Source organism: Dipodomys merriami, unplaced genomic scaffold, assembly GCF_024711535.1.
Source record: "Dipodomys merriami isolate MVZ:Mamm:240054 unplaced genomic scaffold, mDipMer1.0.p SCAF_41, whole genome shotgun sequence".
Taxonomy (NCBI): domain Eukaryota; kingdom Metazoa; phylum Chordata; class Mammalia; order Rodentia; family Heteromyidae; genus Dipodomys; species Dipodomys merriami.
The window spans coordinates 12,733,710-12,754,053 of NW_027205715.1; the positions used below are offsets into that span (position 1 = coordinate 12,733,710).

Genomic DNA, 20,344 nt, shown 5'->3' on the forward strand with positions numbered 1-20,344 from the left:
GTATGGAGAGCAGTATCTTCTAGAATAGCCTTTGAGCCTCCCTCCTCATTCTTATCAGATTGTTACTTTGTAGACAGCATTTTTTTCTTTTCCTTTTCCTTTTCCTTTTCCTCTTTCTCTTTCTTTCTTCTTTCTTTCTTTCTTTCTTTATTTCTTTCTTTCTTTCTTTCTTTCTTTCTTTCTTTCTTTCTTTCTTTCTTTCATTCTTTCTTTCTTTCTTTTGCCAGTCCTGGGGCCATCTGGGCATTGTTCCGGAGCTTCTTTTGCTCAAGGCTAGTGCTCTATTACTTGAGCCACAGCACCACTTCTGGCTTTTTCTGAGTAGTTTATTGGAGATAAGAGTCTTACATGCTTACCTGTCTGGGCTGACTCCAAACCATGATCCTCAGATCTCAGCCTTCTGAGTACCTAGGAATATTGGCATGAGCCACTGGTGCCCGGCTATAGCCAGGATTCTTGAAAAAGAAGGAATGAAGAAAGGAACTTTGGGCTAAAATGGTCTGAAATGGTGATTTTTTTCCTGTCCTGGGCTCTTTCCTATCTTCTCATACCCTAAGTGATTGATCTAGCCTGATGGAGTGATTAGTGTCTACTCATTCTCAAATTTGTGTCTTCAGCTGGGCCTTATTTTGGAACTCCACATTCGTATCTAGTAGCCCACTTGTCACCTCCACTTTGTTGTTCCTCGGTCTTGTAATGACTGAATGTCCCATGCAGAAGTCTTGGATTGCTTAGGAAGACCACAGGACACTTAGGGCAAAGTCTAGAGGAGGCAGAGTTGAACAGAATATCTCTAAGGGAAAGTCAGAGCTTGATAAAAGAAGTATGTCTTATTTTTTTCCGGTGGATAATATATCTGAGTGTTTAGTAAATATCTGTGTTACACATGTCCAGAACTGAGCTCCTGAATTTTCTTCCTCATATCCTGAATGAGCCAACCTGGTTGGTGGCTTAGTCTTCTAAATGCACCCAATGGTCATGTTAGATGCAGTACCTCATACCTGTAATGCCAGCTACTTGGCAAGTGGAGATCTGTGTGGAAGATCTGGGTTTGAGGTCAGCCTGGGCAAAGTTATCAAGACCCCCCCCCCCCATCACAACAAAAACATAAGCATACTTATTCGTGTCTGTCATCCTACACCAAAGACTTAAGCCAGAGTTTGTGGTCCAGGCTGACCTGCCTAGGCAAAAAAAAATAAATAAATAAAAGGAAAGCTTGGCTGAAAATACCTAAAGTCAAAAAAAAAAAAAAAAAAAAAGGTGGGGGGTGGCTGGAGGCATAACTCAAGTGAAGATTAGCAAGTGTGAGATTCTGTGTTCAAAACCCAGTTCAGACAGCAGCAACAAAAGTAACTGTAGCCAGATAGCCAGGCACTGGTGGCTCATGCCTATAATCCTAGCTACTCAGGAGGCTGCGATCTGAGGATTGCTGTTCAAAGCCAGCCCTGGCAATAAAGTCCGTGAGACTCATCCCCAATTAACCACCAGAAAACCAGAAGTGGTGCTGTGGCTCTCAAGCAGTAGAGTGTAAACACCTTGAGCAGAAGAGCTAGGAGATAGTGCCCAGGCCCAGAGTTCAAGCCATATGACCAACCTCCTCCCCCCTCCAAAAAAAGTAACTATAATTTGTTATCACAGAAGTTCTCTTCCAGAGCCTGATACAGATACATAGAGACACATGGGAAAAGCAAACAGAACAAAATGGCAACAATTAGTGATGACTATGCAGATGTTCCTTGTTCTTTTAATTTTTCTGTATGTTGGAAACATCAAGTAAGGCTAGTAAGTGCAACATGTGATTCTAGATTGGGTCCTATGATGGACAGTGAGTTAGTAAAACTTGAATAAGGTCTGAAGATTAAAGAATAGTGTAAATTGTTAAATGTCTTGATCATTGTACCCTTGGTTGTGTTGGAATTTTTTTTTTTTTTTTTGTTGGTTATGGGGCTTGAACTCTGGGCTTGGGCACTGTCCCTCAGCTCTCCAGCTCAAGGCTAGCGCTCTACCGCTTGAGCCACAGAGCCACTACTCGTTTTTCTGGTGGTTAATTGGAGATAAGAATCTCATGGACTTTCCTGCCCGGACTGGCTTTGAACCATGATCCTCAGATCTCAGCCTCCTGAGTAGCTGTGCTTGCAAGTGTGAGCCACCAGCACCTGGCTGGAAAGTATTTTTGTTTTGGGGGAAATATACCTGGAGGTAATGAGAAGTGAAGAGACAGAGTATCTACAAATGTGTGTGTGTGTGAGAGAGAGAGAGAGAGAAAGAGATAGATTCAGGGGGGGAAGCAGAGCTAGTGTAATGTACAGTAACATCAGGTGACTTGAATGGAGCGTGTAGAGGAATTCTTCGTATTCATTTTGCAAATTTCCTTTCAATTACAGGACTCTCCATTAAAACAAGGCCTTAAGTTAAAGACATGTAGGGCTGCCTTTTCACCAGCAGGTGGCCTCAGCTAACCTTGGGCTGTATGTAAGGTCCTGTGTTTTTCTTCCCCGTTCAGCCTCAGCACCACCAACCTTAATTCCCAATACTGACCCTTGTTGCTTCTGAATCATAGCCACAACTGTGTTTTGCTTTTGTTTTTGTTTTTTGTTTCTAGACTTCCTTCCTTTTGGCTCTGGAGAAAGTTATTGCAGATATAACCTGGAATATTTGACCTATTCTAGGTTGTGGGCCTGTAAGGGACAGTCATCTACCTCCCTTATTGCCTGTGAGGGAGATTTGCTTACTCTCAACAGAGGGTGCCTCTGATCAGTCACATCCTGTGATTTGGGGCATAGCATGGAAGATGGTAGAGGCGTTTTTTTTTTTCTTACAGCCTAGGTTTTTCACCAGCATCATGAGGTCCTGAGAGACACATTCCCCTGAGGCATAGTACTTGCTTGGCTTGTTGCTCTGTGAGATTTTGGCTTGCTGGTGCCAAGTGAACATGAGAAAGCCTACCAAAAGAAAAGGAAATACAGGGGAGGGGAGGGATGGTATGGGAAAAACAAAGGAGGGAGTAACAATGCTTGATAGGAAACGTACTCATTACCTTACTCAGGTAACTGTAACCTCTCCGTACAGTATCTTTACAATTAAAAAAAAAATATATATATATATATATTTTTGTCGGTCGTGGGGGCTTGAAATCTGGGCCTGGGCGCTGTCCCTCAGCTCTTCAGCTCAAGGCGAGCGCTCTACCACTTGAGCTACAGCGCCACTTCCGGTTTTCTGGTGGTTTATTGGAGATAGGAGTCTCACGGTCTCTCCTGCCCGGGCTGGCTTTGAACCGCGATCCTCAGATCTCAGCCTCCTGAGTAGCTAGGTTTACAGGCGTGAGCCACCAGCGCCCGGCTAAAAATATATATTAAAAAAAAGAAAAAATAAAATTATAGCCACAGGCAGGGGCTGGGGGGGAGGGTGGGGAAGGAAATACAGATGACTAATCAGCACATGAAAAATATTTGGCCTTACTGTTTATTGAAGAAGAATACTAGAGTGGACAACAACATCCAGTATAGTGTGGAGTCAGGCTGGTGGGTGTACATTTTGGCTTGTGGCTTTCTGGCTGGGCATCCAATGACCTCACTTCTTAGTCCTGTTTCTTCCTGGTAAAGTGGCATGCTGGCTTATTCCCCATCTCATGCATTTGTTGGATAGTGTGTGCATAGCAGTGTCTATGATAAGTCCTCATTGAGTCTTAAAATTACCTTGAAACTGTTTTTAAAGATCTGTATGGTTTGCCAAGAGTGAAGAAACATTAATCAGCACTCTGCAGTGTTTGGTGAAATGGATCTATTCCTATATGTAGTGTCCACCTAGGTTTACCCTTTGTGAAAGGGAATTAGGCAGTTTTAAGAACTTAAAAAAAATGTTTATGATGGGTGCCAGTGGTTCATGCCTATAATCCTAGCTACTTAGGAGACAGATCTGAGGATAGTGGTTCAAAGCTAGCCCAGTCAGAAAAGTCTATGAGATCCTTATCTCCAGTAAGCTACTTAAAAAAAAAAAGCTGGAAGTGGAGCTGTGACTCAAGTGGTAGAGTGCTAGCCTTCAGCAAAAGAAGCTCAGGGACAGTGCTCAGGCCCTAAGTTCAAGCCCCACAGGACTGACAAAAAATAAATAAATGAAAATGTTCATATACTTTTGGGAAATATTCAGTACATGCATATATGTATATTTGTGGCAATTTTTCTTTCTTTTTTTGGGGGGAGGGTCTGGTCATGGAGCCTGAACTCTGGGCCTGAGCATTGTCCCTCAGCTCTTTAGCTCAAGGCTAGCGTAGAGCAAGAAATTATAAGCAAATCTTAACAATGGTAAAAAAAATAATGAACATTGTCATACAACAGAATTATATTGCAGGGTTGTTTTGGGGGTTGGGTATAGGTCACTGACATAATGCTTGCTTACTCAGTCTTCATCCTCAGCACTGCCAAATGAAAAAAAAAAAGACTTTGGATGGGGAAGAACTTTAAAGAATTAAAGAAATAAAAATAAGTTTGTCATGATAACTAATGATGATCATCTCAGGGGTTTCAGATAAAAACTGACTTTTTTCTTATGCTTCATGGTTTTTAAATTTTTCAATACTCGTTTCTTATAAAGGTTTCTTTTTTCTTTTTAAGAAGCAGGAGAAAGGAAAATTTACTTTTGAAGAGATTCCACAAGAGTAGGCAGACCACCTGCCACAGGAGGGCATGGGAACTCTCTGGCTCATCTTCCACTCTTTCTCCTGTCCAATGCAGTGGTGTCGGCAAAGCCCAAGGTGCACACTCGACAGCCTCGCATTAACTCCTATGTGGAGGTGGCCGTGGATGGACTCCCCAGCGAGACCAAGAAGACGGGCAAGCGCATCGGGAGCTCTGAGCTTCTCTGGAATGAGATCATCGTTTTGTAAGAGAAAGTCATTTCTTCTGGAAGGCAATAAGAAGGGGAAGGCAGAGGTTCCCTTCAAGGATGAGGGGGAGCCTCTGGCTCCTGCCCCAGGGCTCCTCTCTCCGTGTTTCTGCATCATAGAGCTCACAGAGCATTCATTGTTAGCTAGAGGGTTGCAGGTCAGCATTGGGGTGGGGAAAGGTGTATGCCAGTGTCTTCCTGTTTTGCAACCCCCAGATGTTAGCTGTGTAGTGTAACTGTTTTCTTGCAAGTTATAGGAGTGATCAATCTGCTCCGATGCCATGAATCAGGTCTTTGTTTTCCAGGAATGTCACGGCCCAGAGCCACTTAGATTTGAAGGTCTGGAGCTGCCATACCTTGAGAAATGAACTTCTAGGCACCGCTTCTGTCAACCTATCTAACGTCCTGAAGAACAATGGGGGCAAAAGTACGTATGATGAAGGGGTAGCTGAAGTGATTCATCCGTGGGGCTGGGGAGGGCAAGCAAGTGGGCCTGGGGTACCCTTTCACCTTCAACACTTAGGGCCAGGGCTGCAATGCTTCTGACCTCACTTGCTGTTTGTGGAATGTGAGGAAGGCTAAGAGCCTTTCTGCCTCTGCCGGCATTCAATCTCCTGCATCCTGGGCCTTAGTGGTGAGATAAATTGCCGAGTCCCCCCATCCTTTCTCAGGGTGTAGACCTTCCCTGTGCCCCTTTCTGACTCAGATGTGTGATATGTTGGGTTAAACTGTCAAATGCCTCCAGCCTAAATCACTGCTTTCCTTTTCTGAACCCTAGAACAGAACAAAGGATGTATATGTGTGTATGTGTTTGTGTATGCGTTTGCATACACATATGTGTCTGTGTATGTATGCGTGTGCATACACATATGTGTGTGTGTGCATGTACCTCATGGTTAGTAGGGCTTTGTGGGTGATTACTGGATGTTGGGAGATGGCAGCTCCACCTGAATTATTGAGAGTGCCTCTGTCACCTGGGCATATAAATCTTCACTTTTCTGTTTGTTGCTGTTTGTGGTCAGTGGCCTAACCTGAGCCTGTGGGCTTTAGACCCTCCCTCATAAAGCCTCTATTCAGAGCAGGGCCATATGTAGCGACTGAACGTTGCAGAAAGAAAGCCTTGATGGCTGCTGTTGAGAAAATATTTTTTGAAAGTAGATTTAGGCTGAGAGAGATGTGGGGGTGGGGAGTGCTGAGTCCCAGGGAAGTTTACATTGATTTAAGAGTCTTTTCCTTAGGAGCCAGTCTTTTCTGCTGGCATTATAGAGATGTGATGGACCCTGTTGGCCTGAGGAATGGTGAAAGAGCATGGCTATGTCTCTGTTTTGGTTCTGATGCTTACTAGTCTTTATTTTCCCAAGCCCTAGCCTGCTTGTTGGGATTGATTATCAAGGAAGGTTGTATTTGTTATTTATCTGGAAATTCTCACATTATGGTGTAACACAAATATGAATGGACTCTTTCCCCATCTTCATTTGTCTAGTTAACAGACAAGATTTGTTTTTGTTTGTAGTAGTGGGGATTGAACCAGGGCCTGTGCTCTTTTATTGAATCACACCTCCAACTCTACATACCAGGTCTTTGTTATAGAAGTAATAGTTGAAAAATCAGAACATTACAGAAAAGCACACAAACATGCAAAAAATAAAACTCACTGTAAACCAGCACCTCACATTACTGCTAACATTTTGGTATGTATACTCTTTTGAGCTTTTAATCTGTGTGCAGACATATATTAATAGTGTGATTTCAATGAAACAGAGCAGAGTTCAGAGCATAATGTGAACACAGTATGCCTTTGCCTCTGTAAAATGTATCAGTCTTCATTTATTTATTTTTACTATTTTGGTTTTCTGAGATAGAGTGTTGTTATGTAGCTTAGGCTGGTCTTGAAGTCACTGTGGTCCTGCTTCAGCCTCCTGATTGTTGGTTATAGATATGTATCACCATGCCTAGCCATTTATTTATTTGTATTTTATTTTATTATTTTATATTGGTCTTGGGGTTTGAACTCAGCTGACCTTGAACATTTTTTGGACAATGCTAACACTCTACCATTTAAGCTTTCTTTCCAGCTCGTTGGTGATAAGTTGGAGATAAAGAGTCTCCTAGCTGGGCACTGGTGGCTCACGCCTGTAATCCTAGCTACTCTGGAGGCTGAGATCTGAGGATTGGGGCTCAAAACCAGCCCAGGCAGGAAAGTCTGTGAGACTCTAATCTCCAATAAACTACAAGAAAACCGGAAATGGTGCTGTGGCCCAAATGGTAGAGCGCTCACCTTGAGCTGAAGAGCTGGGGGACAGCGCCCAAGCCCAGAGTTCAAGCCCCATGAAAATAAAAAGAATCTCTTAGACTTTTCTGCCCTAATTGCCTTTGAAATGTGATCCTCAGCTCTCAGTCTCCTGAGTAGCTAGGATTACAGGCATGAGCCACTAGTACTCAGCAGTAACTTGTCTTACTTGCTTTATTAATCATTATTATTAAAAAAGGATGATTGTTAAACTTTTCTCAGATATTCTAAGCAACCGTTAAGATGAAGACATGATTGCTATTTACTGCTTTAACCTCCCAATAGTTATAGTCTTTGAGTTTCTAGAATATACTTAATTGCTTGAGGTAGATTTTTCCTTGAAGATTTTGTTAGGATCACTATTAATTCTTTCTTGGGGGTTTTCTGTCTGTATACATCAGTAAGACTTGTCTGTAGTTTTGCTCTATTTTTGAAAGTTTTGAAATCAAGGCTAAACTAATTTTATAAAGTAAATTGAAGCACTTTCCAACTTTGGGAACTGACTCCTAGCACGGGAATGATCTGTTCCATGAGTACAGGAAAGAACTCAACCATAAAACCAACCAGGCCTGGCATCTTCCTTTGAAATAATTCTTTGATGGCTTTTCAGTCCCCCACTTTCCATAATTATTGGTTTATTCAACTTTCCTGATTCATCTTGAGTCAATTTTGTTAATTCATTTTTTTCTGAGAGAATTGTTTCATGAGATATTCTTATGTACTAGTATAAGGATCTAAATAGTATTTTATTTTATCAAATGTGGGTAATTGTTTTTACTTAGATTTTTGGTACTCATATATTTTTCTCTCAGCTTTTCTTCCTGACTAGCTTAAGTGGTTTTAACTTTTTTGTTGTTGTTGTTTCTGGTTGGTCATGGGGCTTGAACTCAGGGCCTAGGTGCTGTCCTGAGCTCTTCTGCTCAAGGCTAGCGCTTTACTAATTTGAGCTACAGTGCCACTTCTGGTTATTGAGTGGTTAATTGGAGATAAGTGTCTCATGGGGTCTTTTGTGCCCTGGGTGGCTTCGAACTGCAATCTTTAGATCTCCCTGATAGCTGGGATTACAGATGTGAGCCACCAGCGCTCAGCTGTTTTAACTTTTTGTTTTTAGTTTTCTTCTTTTTTTTTCCTGTGGTGCTGGGATGAAACAGAGGCTCTTGTGCATACTCAGCAAGCACTCTACCACTAAGCTATGTACCTAGTCCTTTAGCTTGCTTTAAACAGAGCAATTTGGATTTGTCAATTATGTCATACTTTCTATTTTCTGTTTTTAGCTTTATTCACTTTTTCCCTTATATCTGTTTGTCTTCATTCATTCATTTACTCACTCACTCATTTTATAACTTTTCAAATTGAAAGCTTAGTACATTTTTGTCCTTTCTTGTTTCATAATGAAAATATTCTTGCTTTAAACTTGTCTCTGATTTTTTTTCTTGTGAGTATTGGAATTTTTTTTCAAAGTAAAGTGCACAAGTTTAAATGTTACGGCTTGATGAATATGTGCATATATTCACACGTTCACATCTGTGCTTATCACCACTTTGATCAAGATACAGAACATTTTCCTAATGTTCATATCACTGAGATCATACAGTACCCTTTTCTCCTCCCTTCCTTTCCTTTCTTTCCCTTTTCTCCTTTTACTTTTCTTTTTGTCTTTGCAGATCTGTCTTTCTCTTTCTCCCTTTTTCCCTTTCTCTTTCTCCCTTCTTCCCTTCTTCCTCCCTTCCTCTCTTTCTCTCTTTCCTTCTTCCCTCTCTCTCCTTCTCTTCCTCCCTCTCCCTCCCTCTCGCTTCTCTTGTTTCCTTCCCTCCTTCCCTCCTTCCTTCCCTCCTTCCCTCCTTCCCTCCTTCCTTCCTTCCTTCCTTCCTTCCTTCCTTTCTCCCTCCCTCCCTCCCTCCCTCCCTCCCCCTCTCTCTCTTCTTTCTTTCTCTCTTTCTTTCTTTCTTTCTTTTTCTTTCTTTCTTTCTTTCTTTCTTTCTTTCTTTCTTTCTTTCTTTCTCTCTCTCTCTCTCTCTCTCTCTCTCTTCTTTCTTTCTTTCTTTCTTTCTTTCTTTCTTTCTTTCTTTCTTTCTATGGGATTTGAAGTCGAGGCCTAAGGCCTTGTGCTTGCTAGGCAGGTTTTCTACTACTTGAAACATGCTCTTTTGACTGGCTTATCATTTTATATCTATAAAATTCACCCATTAATGTATCAGAAGTCTGGTATGAGATTTAGTTGTTATATTATAATATATGAGTATGCCACAATCTGTCTGATTTCCTCTTGGTGAGCATTTGAGTTGTTTTCAGTTTTGTCATTGTGAACATTTTTTTGTGGGGAGGGGCAGGGGTACTCAGGGCCTCATGCTTGCTCAGCACACAGGTGTTCTACCATGCAAGCTGCAACACCCCCGGTCCTTGCTGTGACCATTCTTCACACACATATTTGAGGAGATCTACGCATGCATAGCAGCATGGGTTCACAGGGTGGATATGTTTACCTTTTGTAGGTATCATCAGTTTTCTAGTGCTGTACAAATACTGTATTTCATAAATCTTGTTGTTTTGCTCATTGTTTGTAATTAATATTGAGATTTCCTCTTCATGCCCAGGGTTATTTAGAAAGGCATATTCTTTTTTTTTTTTTTTTTTGGTCGGTCGTGATGCCTGAACTCGGCCTGGGCATTGTCCCTGAGCTCTTCAGCTCAAGGCTAGCACTCTACCACTGGAGCCACAGCAGTGCCACTTCTGGCTTTTTCTGCTTATGTGGTGCTGAGGAATAGAACCCAGGGCCTCATGCATGCAAGGCAAGCACTCTACCACTGAGTCATCTTCCCAGCCCTAGAAAGGCATGTTCTGTGCTTTCCAATGGTTGTGCTGCTTGGGGTGTTGGTTGTAGCTGTTGCTGGCACATTTGTGTATGGCTGAGTTGGGTAGTAAGCCCATTAGATCAGAGTCTGATGGGAAGTGTGGCTCTTGGTAGGGCAGTGGCTACTTTTTCTCGGGAAATCAAATCTAGAATGACAGCAGCACAGTCTGTGTACAAAATGTTATGGTCATGTTTCACAAAGCCTTCTATTAAAAAGAGCAAAGCCATTTCTGGGTGACTGTAAATATGTTGTATAGAGGAGCTATTCATACTTTGTAGATGCAGGGGCCAGACTAACTGGATGACAGTCTTGATTCCAGCAGTTTGCTGACATTGAGGAGTGAGTCACGGAACTTCTATGTGCTTTATTTCATTTTCTGCAAAATGTTGTTTTGATATCAAATGAACTGAGAACAGCATCTGGCACATGTAAGACCTATGTAAATAGTAGCTGTCTCCTCTGATACAAAAGTTCATCCTAAAAGTTAGCAAGTTTGAGTCCCTGAAGTAGGCCACAGAGATCATTTTCTGGTGTGAGGCCTTTTGCCTGGAGGCAGTCTTGAAGTTGTCACTGAAGAGAATCCCAGGGTGGGGCAAATTCAGAAGCTTTGGTGAGGTGGAGTGGAAATGTCCTTATCTTGGGACATTTCAACACCATGTTTTCGGTGCCTGCTGTCAGCCTAGAGCTGCTGGGCTGCAAATGCTTCCAGAGGCCAGATATGAATGCAGTCACACAGGGCAAATGGGTCCCATTATGTTAGATCGGTTTTTCTCCCTTTGGTCTGGTCATTCTAAAATAGCTCTTCTCTGGAAAGGCAGCAGATGCCCTTCCTGGCATTCTTCTGTTCCACAGATGTAACTAGTTCTTGCACTTGTTTCCTTGTTTCCCTTGGTTGGACTTGTAAGTTGACTAGGAAACTCAGCTGGCTGTTTTGTGTCTTCTCTTAGCAGAGGGATGCTATGCTGGAGGGTTTTTCTCAGGCTCTGTATATGTATGGCCAGCCTTGGCTTTCTGCAGGGATGTTGACCTGGGTATGGCTGCAGAGAGGATTTGACCGAAAGTGCTGGTCTGGCTCCTAAAGATAGTTCTACTCCAAATCAATTGGGTTGCGTATTGTTTGTGTGTGCATGTGCACTCATGTTAGAGATTAAACCCAGGGTCTAATGCATGCCAGGTAAGCATTAGCTTGTAATACTGAGCTATATACCCAGCCCACATATTGATTTCAAAAACCCTTTCTATTAGAGGTATTTTCCTGGAGGAGGTTGGTAGGGTAGAATCACATTATGTAGTCAAGGCTGGCCTAGAATTCACTATGTAGCCTAGACTGGCCTTGAACTCGTGATCTTTTAGTTTTGGCTTCCTGAGTGCTGGTGTGGTGGTGCCCACATATAATCCCAGGTACTTAGGAGGTTGAGGTAGGAGTTCAAGCAGATCCTGAGCAAAGTTATATAGATACCATTTTTAAAACAATACAAAACAAAAAGGGCTAAGGGAATAGCTGCGTGAACCCTAAGTTCAATCCTTAGTACCTCAAAAAAATAATGTCATAACAAAGAATTTCTCTGCACACTTCAACTGATGGTTAATATTTTAATACATTTGCTTTTACATTATTTTCATTTATATATACGTATATAATTATTCTCTGAACCACTTTAGGGTAACATATACCTTGTGCTTTCTCCTGAAATGCTTGTTACTTGCTAACAAGATGGATTGTTTCTTCTCTTACATAGATATAGTGCAACTAACCAAATGAAATTTAACTTTTATAATATTATCTTCTCATTTCAGTTTTTGAGTTGTCACAGTAATGAGCTTCAAGTGACTTTTTCTCTTGGTGCAGTATTTCATGCATTTACTAAGATGCTGCTTTGTATTTAGTTACCAAATCTGGGGTTCTTGGGCCTTTTTTTTAGTTAGTCATGGGCTTGAACTCAGGGCATGGGCACTGTTCCTGAGCTTTTCTGCTCAAGGCTATCACTCTACCACAATGAGCCACAGTTCCACCTCTTGTTTTCTGGTGGTTAATTGGAAATAAAAGTCTCACAGATTTTTCCTGCCCAGGTTGGCTTTGAACCACTATCAGATCTCCTGAGTAGCTAGGATTACATGCATGAGCCACCAGTGCCTGGCTTTAGGCCTTTTTTTTTTTTTTATTCATGATTTTGCATTGTTAGCACAGATCAGCCAGACATTGGTGGTTCATGCCTGTAATGCTGGCTACTCAAGATACTGAGATCCAGGGGATCACTGTTTAAAGCCAGCCTGAGCAAAGTCTATGACCAAAAGTCAGAGCTGGATGTGTGACTCAAGTGATAGAGTGCCAGCTGAGCAAGTGCAAAGCCCTCAGTTCAAATGCCAGTACCCTCTCTCCCCCCCCCATCAAAGAAAAAGAGCACAGATCATTTGATAGAATCCCTTCATTTTGGCTTTCTCTGCTGTTTCTCACTAGAGTCAGAATATGCATTCTCTGATGAGCAGGGATGTTATATCCTTAGTTCATGGTCTCAACAGACAACTCACATGACATTAATTTTGATCATTTTGTTATGGTGCTGCCCTCTAGTGTTTCTCCACTGCAACTGTTTGCTTTTGCAATTAAAAAAATAACTTGTGAGGAGATGGGTTTCTTTTTGCACCTTCACTTACTAGGTTTTATGTGCAGTCATGGTTTTACTGTGATGGTGGTTATTATTCCTGTTTTCATCTTCTACTTACCAGTTGACATAGTGCTACAAGAAAGAGCTTTCTCTTTTTCTTGTATACAAGCATACTATGTATTGTCAGTCATGGTTTCTTATTTTATTCATGGAGTTGTAATTTATTACTACCATCCTCTTGATGCTAAAATCATCCATGGTGTGGCCTCTTCAAGAGATGAAGTGGTACTTTGTCTTCTTCAAGGGTGGGTAGCTCTCTCAAGCTTGATCCTGTATTTGGACATGTCCCTATCATATATTTTTTTTTGTCCAAATATAATTCAGCTTTTGAATTTACCGTATGATGGTGACATTTAAACTCAGAAAAGAAGGGCAAATGAGCATTGCAATGCCAGCTAACCTAGTGGTTTTCAGAGTGTGGTCCTGGGACTAGCAGTATGGGCGTCTCCTGAAAGAAATGTAAATGCCTAGGTCTGTTCCAGACCACAGAATTAGATACTCTGGGGAATGGGCCCAGCAATCTGTGTTTTAACAAACCCCACAGGAGTCACAGATGTAAAGTTAAGTTTGAGAACCTTTAAACAAGTAGTGTGTGTGGGGAAGTAAATTTAGTTACAGCCTTTACATCAACCTGACCTACATGTGAGATGCTTTTTGTTACTTATTTTTTAAAACATTTTACTTTTAAATCAGTGTGGACTTTATTTTGGGGGAGGGATCTAGTTGTTTTTTTTCCCTTCTGGATTGTTTACATCCTCGTATGGTTCCACACACTTCTCACCAGTCTTCCTCTGAAGTTTCTTGGCTCTTCAGAATTTTTATTTTATTTTTTAACAATCTGACACATACTCACATGCACACATCATCTGTGCACACATGAAAATATTGCTTTCTGTATCTTATCTGTTCAATATCAAGACTTCACACTGAACCCTCCAATCCCAATTTCAGACCCTGGATCTGCTGTGCTGCGCCTGAGAACCCTAGCCCCAGCACCGTCCATACAGTCAGTCACTTGTTTCCTGAAGTCTAGAATATATAGAGGTGATTTGAGAATTGCCCCCATACTGTGGTGACAAATGGAGGGTTTTCTACATATGGTTCTTTCCTTTCCCCTCTCTGAATCCCCTCCCGATTAAAAGAAGAAAGAAAGAAAGAAAGAAAACAGATCCTTATTTAGTTAAAAATATTTTAAGTACAGACTTGTTAGGGTGCCTTCCTTTCTGAAAACAGACTGGCCAGTTAGGAGCCAGATCTTCCTGGTTTTTGGTGAGGATGGAGTGTTGTAGTGGATGGGCCTCAGGGTTCAAGAGCCACTCCTGATAGATAGTGCATGTACTTATTCTGAAGTAAATACAGACACTGTTTTTCTACTTTTTCAGCTAAAAAATAAATAAAACTCCCACACCTTTCTTGGAACTTGATTCAGAGGGAGAGAGAGGAAATATTTTGAAAGTCGCCATCCAGTTAAAAACGATTTGAAAATTTAAGTCTGAAAAACCACTCTTTTTTTTTTTTCCACTCACATTTTTATAGCTGAGGAGGCAGTGGTTAAGGGACGAAAGTGAAAGGCTGCCTGGTTGTGTAGCATACATCTGTAATCTCAGCAGTTGAGAAGCTGAGGAGTGCAGAAGTTTGAGGCCAGCCTGGGTGAGGGTTTGTTTTTAAAATAAGAAAGAAAAAGGAAAAAAGGTGAAAAGCACTGTATTACATTCTGTAAGCCAGTAGAGAATGATCATTTCAGATACAGCAATAAAGCACAACAGGCCTCATGATTGAAATGGCTAAACACATTCTACATAGCTAGTTACTTTCATAAACTTGGTAAACCTAGTAAATAACAGAAATAACTGAGAAATAGTTATTTCAAATGCATGGCATACTCAAAGTGAGAAGATTTTTTTTCTTGCTCTTGAAATTGGAAATTATTACTATTTTTGATTATTAACAGCAATGAAAGTCTATGTGTTTTTCTATATGTATTGCTACAATTGAGAATAAAAAGCAGGGCTGAGAAGGTGCCTCAGTGGGAGAGTGCTTGCCTTGCCCTGGGTTCAATTCCTCAGCACTACATAAGCAGAAAAAGCCGGAAGTGGTGCTGTGGCTCAAGTGGTAGAGCACTAGCCTTGAGCTGAAGAGCTGAGGGACAGTGCCCAGGCCCAGAGTTCAGGCCCCACGACCAGCAAAAAAAAAAAAAAAAAAAAAAAAAAAAAAAAAAAAAAAAAGAATAAAAAGCAGAAGAAAATAAAACAAAAAGCAATACGTATTAAAGTTAAATGTGTATTTTCTTATTTCATACATACTGTTTAAAAAGAAGACAAATATTCTGAGTGCTTAGTATGTGTCAGACCTTGTTTGGTTTCCCTCTCTATGTATATATAAGAATATATAGAGCTGGGCACTGGTGGCTCATGCCTGTAATCTTGGCTACTGAGGAGGCTGAGATCAGAAGATCGCGATTCAAAGGCAGCCCGGGCAAGAAAGTCCGTGAAATGGCGCTGTAGCTAAAGTGGTAGAGTGCTAGCCTTGAGCTGAAGAGGTGAGGGACAGTGCTCAGGCCCAGAGTTCAAGCCCCATGACTGACAAAAAAAATAAAATAAAAATAAAAGAATATATAGATAGCCCTGCACTAGTGCTCATGCCTATAATTCTGTCTACTCAGGAGGCTGATATCTTAAGTATCATGCAGACAGATCTGAAATTCTGATCTTCAGTTAGCCAGCAAAAAGCCAGCAGTGGAGTTATGGCTCAAGTGGTACAGCACCATCTTTGAGTGAAAAAGCTAAGGGAAAGTACTAGGCCCTGAGTTCAAGCTTCAGTACTAACACTCTCTCTCTCTCTCTCTCTCTCTCTCTCTCTCTCTCTCTCTCTCTCTCTCGTACATTTTTACAGACCTTCTATGACTTACGAGGTTATATTATCCATTTACATTATATAACATTACATTTACAATGTAAATTCATTGTAAGTTGAAAATATCCAGAGTTGAGAGTGTATTTGATGCACCTAACCTACCAAGCATCAGAGTTTAGCAACACAGTGTGATGTGTTGAGTATCTTGCCCTTCTCCCTGGGTATCCTAGCTAACTGAGAGCTGTGGTCTGCCTCTCCCTCCCAGGATCATCAGAGAGAGAGAGAGAGACAGAGATCTGTAAACCATTAGCCAGGGACAAGATTCAAATCCAAAATTACAAGTGTGGTTTCCATTGAATGGATATTGCTTTGGCACCATCATGAAGTTAAGAAATCTGAAAATGAGCCATTAAAAATTGGGGACTATTTTTTTTTCTCTATCTTTTTTTGGGTGGGGGTTGTAGGGCTTAAATTTAGGGCCTGGGTGCTGTCGCTGAACTCTTTTGCTCAAGTCTAGCATTCTACTACTTTGAGCCACAGCTTCAATTCTGGGTTATTTGGAGATAAGTGTCTCATGGGACTTTTCTCATGGGACTTTTCTGCATGAGCTAGCTTTGAACTGTGATCCTCAGATCTCAGCCTCCTCAATAGCTAGGATTATATAGTACCTAGCTGGGGACTGTCTGTATTTGAGCTTCCTTAACCTCCTCTGTACCTTAAAGTAATTATATTGCCATCTTCTTGGATGCGGAAACCAAGGCTGAGGGAGGTTACATACTTTGTCCAAGGTCATTGATGGGCCTGGGAGAGTTAAGATTTAACATAGGTTTCTTGTTCACTAGCCCTTGTCCATAACTTGTGCATGCTGCCTTTTGAGAGAGAGTTTAAAACACTAGGTCTGTTACTCAGACTCCTGTTAATATACCTTTATAGATCCATTAAGGGGTCCTAATGTCATGTTTGTGTGCACATTTGTATGTATTTCCTTTTTTCATTCAAGTTGGAGCTCAGTTACATACTTTTTTGTAACTTTTTCTTGACCTTTTTCTTTCCATTTCAGTGAAACTGGATTAGTTCTAATGCGGTAATAACAAGTTTTATTTGTTTTGTTTTGTACCTACTGTTAAGCCATGGCCATTTTTTGTAATTTTATTATTCTAATCTTTTTTTTTTTTGGTTACATTCTTTCTTTCTTTTCTCTTCTTTCTTTCTTTCTTTCTTTTTTTTTTTTTTGGTTGGTTGTGGGGCTTGAACTCTAGGCCTGGGCGCTGACCCTGAGCTCTACCACTTGAGCCACAGCGCCACTTCCAGCCTTTTCTGTTTATGTGGTGCTGAGGAATTGAACCCAGGGCCTCATGCATGTGAGGCGAGCACTCTACTGCTGAGTCACCTTCCCAGCCCCTGGTTAAATTCTTGTACAGATAACTTTGTACTCCTGTTCACTCTTATTCTTAGGGTATATTTCTAGATGTGACTTCTAGGTCAAAAGGCAGGCATAGTTCAACCCTTTTGGTGCCTGCTGCCTGAGCTCTTTTTAAAGTCTGGACCAATTTACACATGGACAATGAATATATACGTGTATCTGCCTTCCAACCTGGCCATCAGCAACTCCTGTCTTCAGTAACTTGATCATGTATTCTAGGATTAGATCATTACTTTTTTTTTTTTGGGGTCCGGTTGTGGGGCCTGAACTCTGGGCCTGGGTGCTGTCCCTCAGCTCTTCAGCTCAAGGCTAGCGCTCTACCACTTGAGCCACAGTGCCACGGTTTTTTTTTTTCTGCTTATGTGGTGCTGAGGAATTGAACCCAGGGCCTCATGCATGCAAGACAAGCACTCTACCACTGAGCCACTTTCCTAGCCCCGGATTAGATCATTTCTAATTCTGCAGCTGCTGCCTATTTCCAAGCCCTTATCACTCTGAACTGTTTTATAGAGCTTTCTTAATGTCTCCTTGCCTCTTCCTTTGCTCTTTACAATAGAGTTTTGAATCCTGCAACATGAATACTTGAAACTAGGTCAAGTCATATCCCTCCTCCAGAGGTTTCCCATCTCACTTTGAGTCACAACTAAGGCCGATCCCTTTTTGCCTTGAAGGCTCTCAGATCCTCCCCTTACCTGATGACTGTTAGAGCAATCTGTCTTACCTCCTTGCTCTTCTCATTGGCTCACTGATGCCCTCTTGCCTAAAGCTTTTGCACTGGCTGCCCTCTTCCTGAAATCCTTGTCCTGTGTCCTCATAGCTGTTCTCTCTGTCATGCTATCATGTTTTCAGATATTTTCTCAGTGAGGCCTTCCTTCTCATACTGCATTTTCTTTTTTCTTTAATTTGGTCTGAGACCTGGATTCCAACTCAATATCTGACACTTTATTCCCATTGGTAGGCATCATACCCCCTGAGCCACACCTCCCATCCATGCTTTTATTTTTTATTTTTTTGCCTTTTTTTTTCTTTGTCAGTCCTGGGGCTTGAACTCAGGGCCTGGGCATTGTCCCTGAGCTTTTTTTTGTCGGTCATGGGGCTTGAACTCTGGGCCTGGGTGCTGTCCCTGAGCTCTTCAGCCCAAGGCTAGCGCTCTACCACCTGAGTCACAGTGCCACTTCTGGTTTTCTGGTGGTTTATTGGAGATAAGAGTTTCACGGAGTTTCCTGTCCAGGCTGGCTTTGAACTGAGATCCTCAGATCTCGGCCTCCTGAGTAGCTAGGATTACAGGCGTGAGCCACTGGTGCCTGGCTTCAACTGTATGCTTTTTAAGAAATTTGCCAAATTGACACTGGCTACTGGGAGGCCAAGACTAGGAAGGTCAGAGTTTTAGAGTAGCCTAGGCAGAATAGTTTGAGAGACCTCTTAGTAGTTCATGCCTCTCATCCTGAGACACATGGGAGGCTGAGACTGGGAGGATCACAGTTTCAGGCCAGCTCAGGCAAAAAGCTGTGAGATTCTTATCTCCATGGAAGGATGCTAGAGGCTGGTGTCCCTGTGATTTTAGCTAGGACAGATGAGAAAGCTTAAAGATCACAATTCACCTTGGTACTCAGTGGGAGGAAGTGAGACCTTACTTCAAAAATAGCAAAAAAACAGGGCTGGAGGTATGGCTCAAGTGGTAGAGGGCCAGCCTAGCAAGTGCCAAGGCCCTAAATTCAGGCTCTAGTATCACCAAAGGGGTGAGGGGTGGGGTAGAAGAAGAAGGTGGGTGCTGGTGGCTCATGCCTATAACCTTAGCTGTTCAGGAGGCTGAGATCTGAGTATCATGGTTCAAAGCCAGCCTGGGCAGGAAAGTCCATGAGACCCTTTATCTCCAATAAAATACTCAGAAAAAGTCAGGAGTAGTAATGTGGCTCAAGTGGTAGAGGTCTAGCCTTGAACACAAAGAGGCTCAGGGATAGCAACTGGGCCCTGGCTTCAAGCCCCACCAGAACTGGCCAAAAAAAACAACAACCCAAAACATGTATGACTATTACTATGAATGTTTTCATCATTTCAACAATCCTCTATGCCCATTTCGAGTAAATTCCCATTCTGGTCCCTGGTATCCCAAATGCAAGCCTTTGTTTCATTTGCCCCTGTCTGGTTGTGGTGACATTAGTGACGACCATACTTTTTTTTTTTTTTTTTTTTTGCCAGTCCTGGGATTGAACTCAGGGCTTGGGCACTGTCCCTAAGCTTCTTTTGCTCAAGGCTAGCACTCTACCACTTAAGCCACTGTACCACGTCCAGCTTTTTCTCTTTATGTAGTATTAAGGAATCGAACTGAGAGCTTCATTCCTGCTCGGCAAGCACTCTATCACTAAGCCACATTCCCAGCCCCCTACTGTACTCTTGATTGGCACCAGATGCCAGGCTCTGGGATTTCAACCCCTCGTTAATAGTCTCTGAAAAGGTCTCTGTGTGTTGTTGCTTTCCATCATCTGCACCTCAGGCAGATAGGCCCAAGCCAGAGCCTCAAGAAATACCTAAGGAAGCCAAAAGAGCCCCCTCTTGCAGCCAGCACTCCTACCCCCTCAAAGTTATAGGAGGGGTCCATTTTGTGGCTTTGGTGTCAGTCAAGAGCTGCTTGAAAGAAAGGTCCTTTTAGCCAGGAGTCTTGAAAAATAAACATATAGACCCTGCAATGAATGTTCAAACAAACCTACTTTCTGTGTTACTGGCTGAGAGATTGCCTTGTGGAACTCATATGAGGAGAGAAGAAAAGCTTTCTGTTAGGAGTTCATTCCCTGGGCTGGCCACCTCAATGCAGCCGGGTGGGCTGCTGCCTCTGAAGTGTTCTGTAAGGCTGTGGGCTCTGAAAGTTGGCCAGCCTTTGGAGAACATGTGTGTGATAAAGGATGACTTTACCCTTAGAAGGCTGAATGCAGGCCAAGGCAGTTGCCAGCTTTTTCTTTCTCTAAGGTATATTATGACCTTTATGTTATAATCTAGAGTTGGTGATCAAGGTGTTTCCACCTTTTCTTTCTTCTTAGACTTCAGTTCTCTATGTTGGAATAGGGTTTTGTGTGTGGAAGAGAGATTTCCTTTATCTCTGCAGGGCATTTGGTTAGGATTGTGAGATTCCCTGTAGAGGGAAAGACTTAAAGTTTATTTGCTAAAAAAAACCAAAACAACAAAACAACAACAAGAAGAGTTTATTTGCTGGCTTTCATACCATAAATAATTAATTGCTAAGCTAGATGTTAGCTTTGAATCACTGAACAAGGCAGAACAGATTATAGTTCTCCTGAAATTAAGGAGAGAAAATCTAGAGAAAAAACAGACAGGCATTGAACTGACTAATGGCTTAAGACATTCCATTTGAGTAGATGTCATG

General features: G+C 41.9%; 1 protein-coding gene across 1 annotated transcript in view; it reads left to right on the forward strand.

Annotated features, from left to right (window-relative positions):
* Positions 1-20,344, forward strand: part of LOC138807063 (NEDD4-like E3 ubiquitin-protein ligase WWP2) — a 119,107-nt gene that overhangs the window by 13,393 nt on the left and 85,370 nt on the right. Inside the window, exons 3-4 of the mRNA XM_069992652.1 lie at positions 4,731-4,878; positions 5,187-5,308. Coding sequence (XP_069848753.1) covers positions 4,731-4,878; positions 5,187-5,308 — 270 coding nt within the window. The remainder of the gene's footprint in view (positions 1-4,730; positions 4,879-5,186; positions 5,309-20,344) is intronic.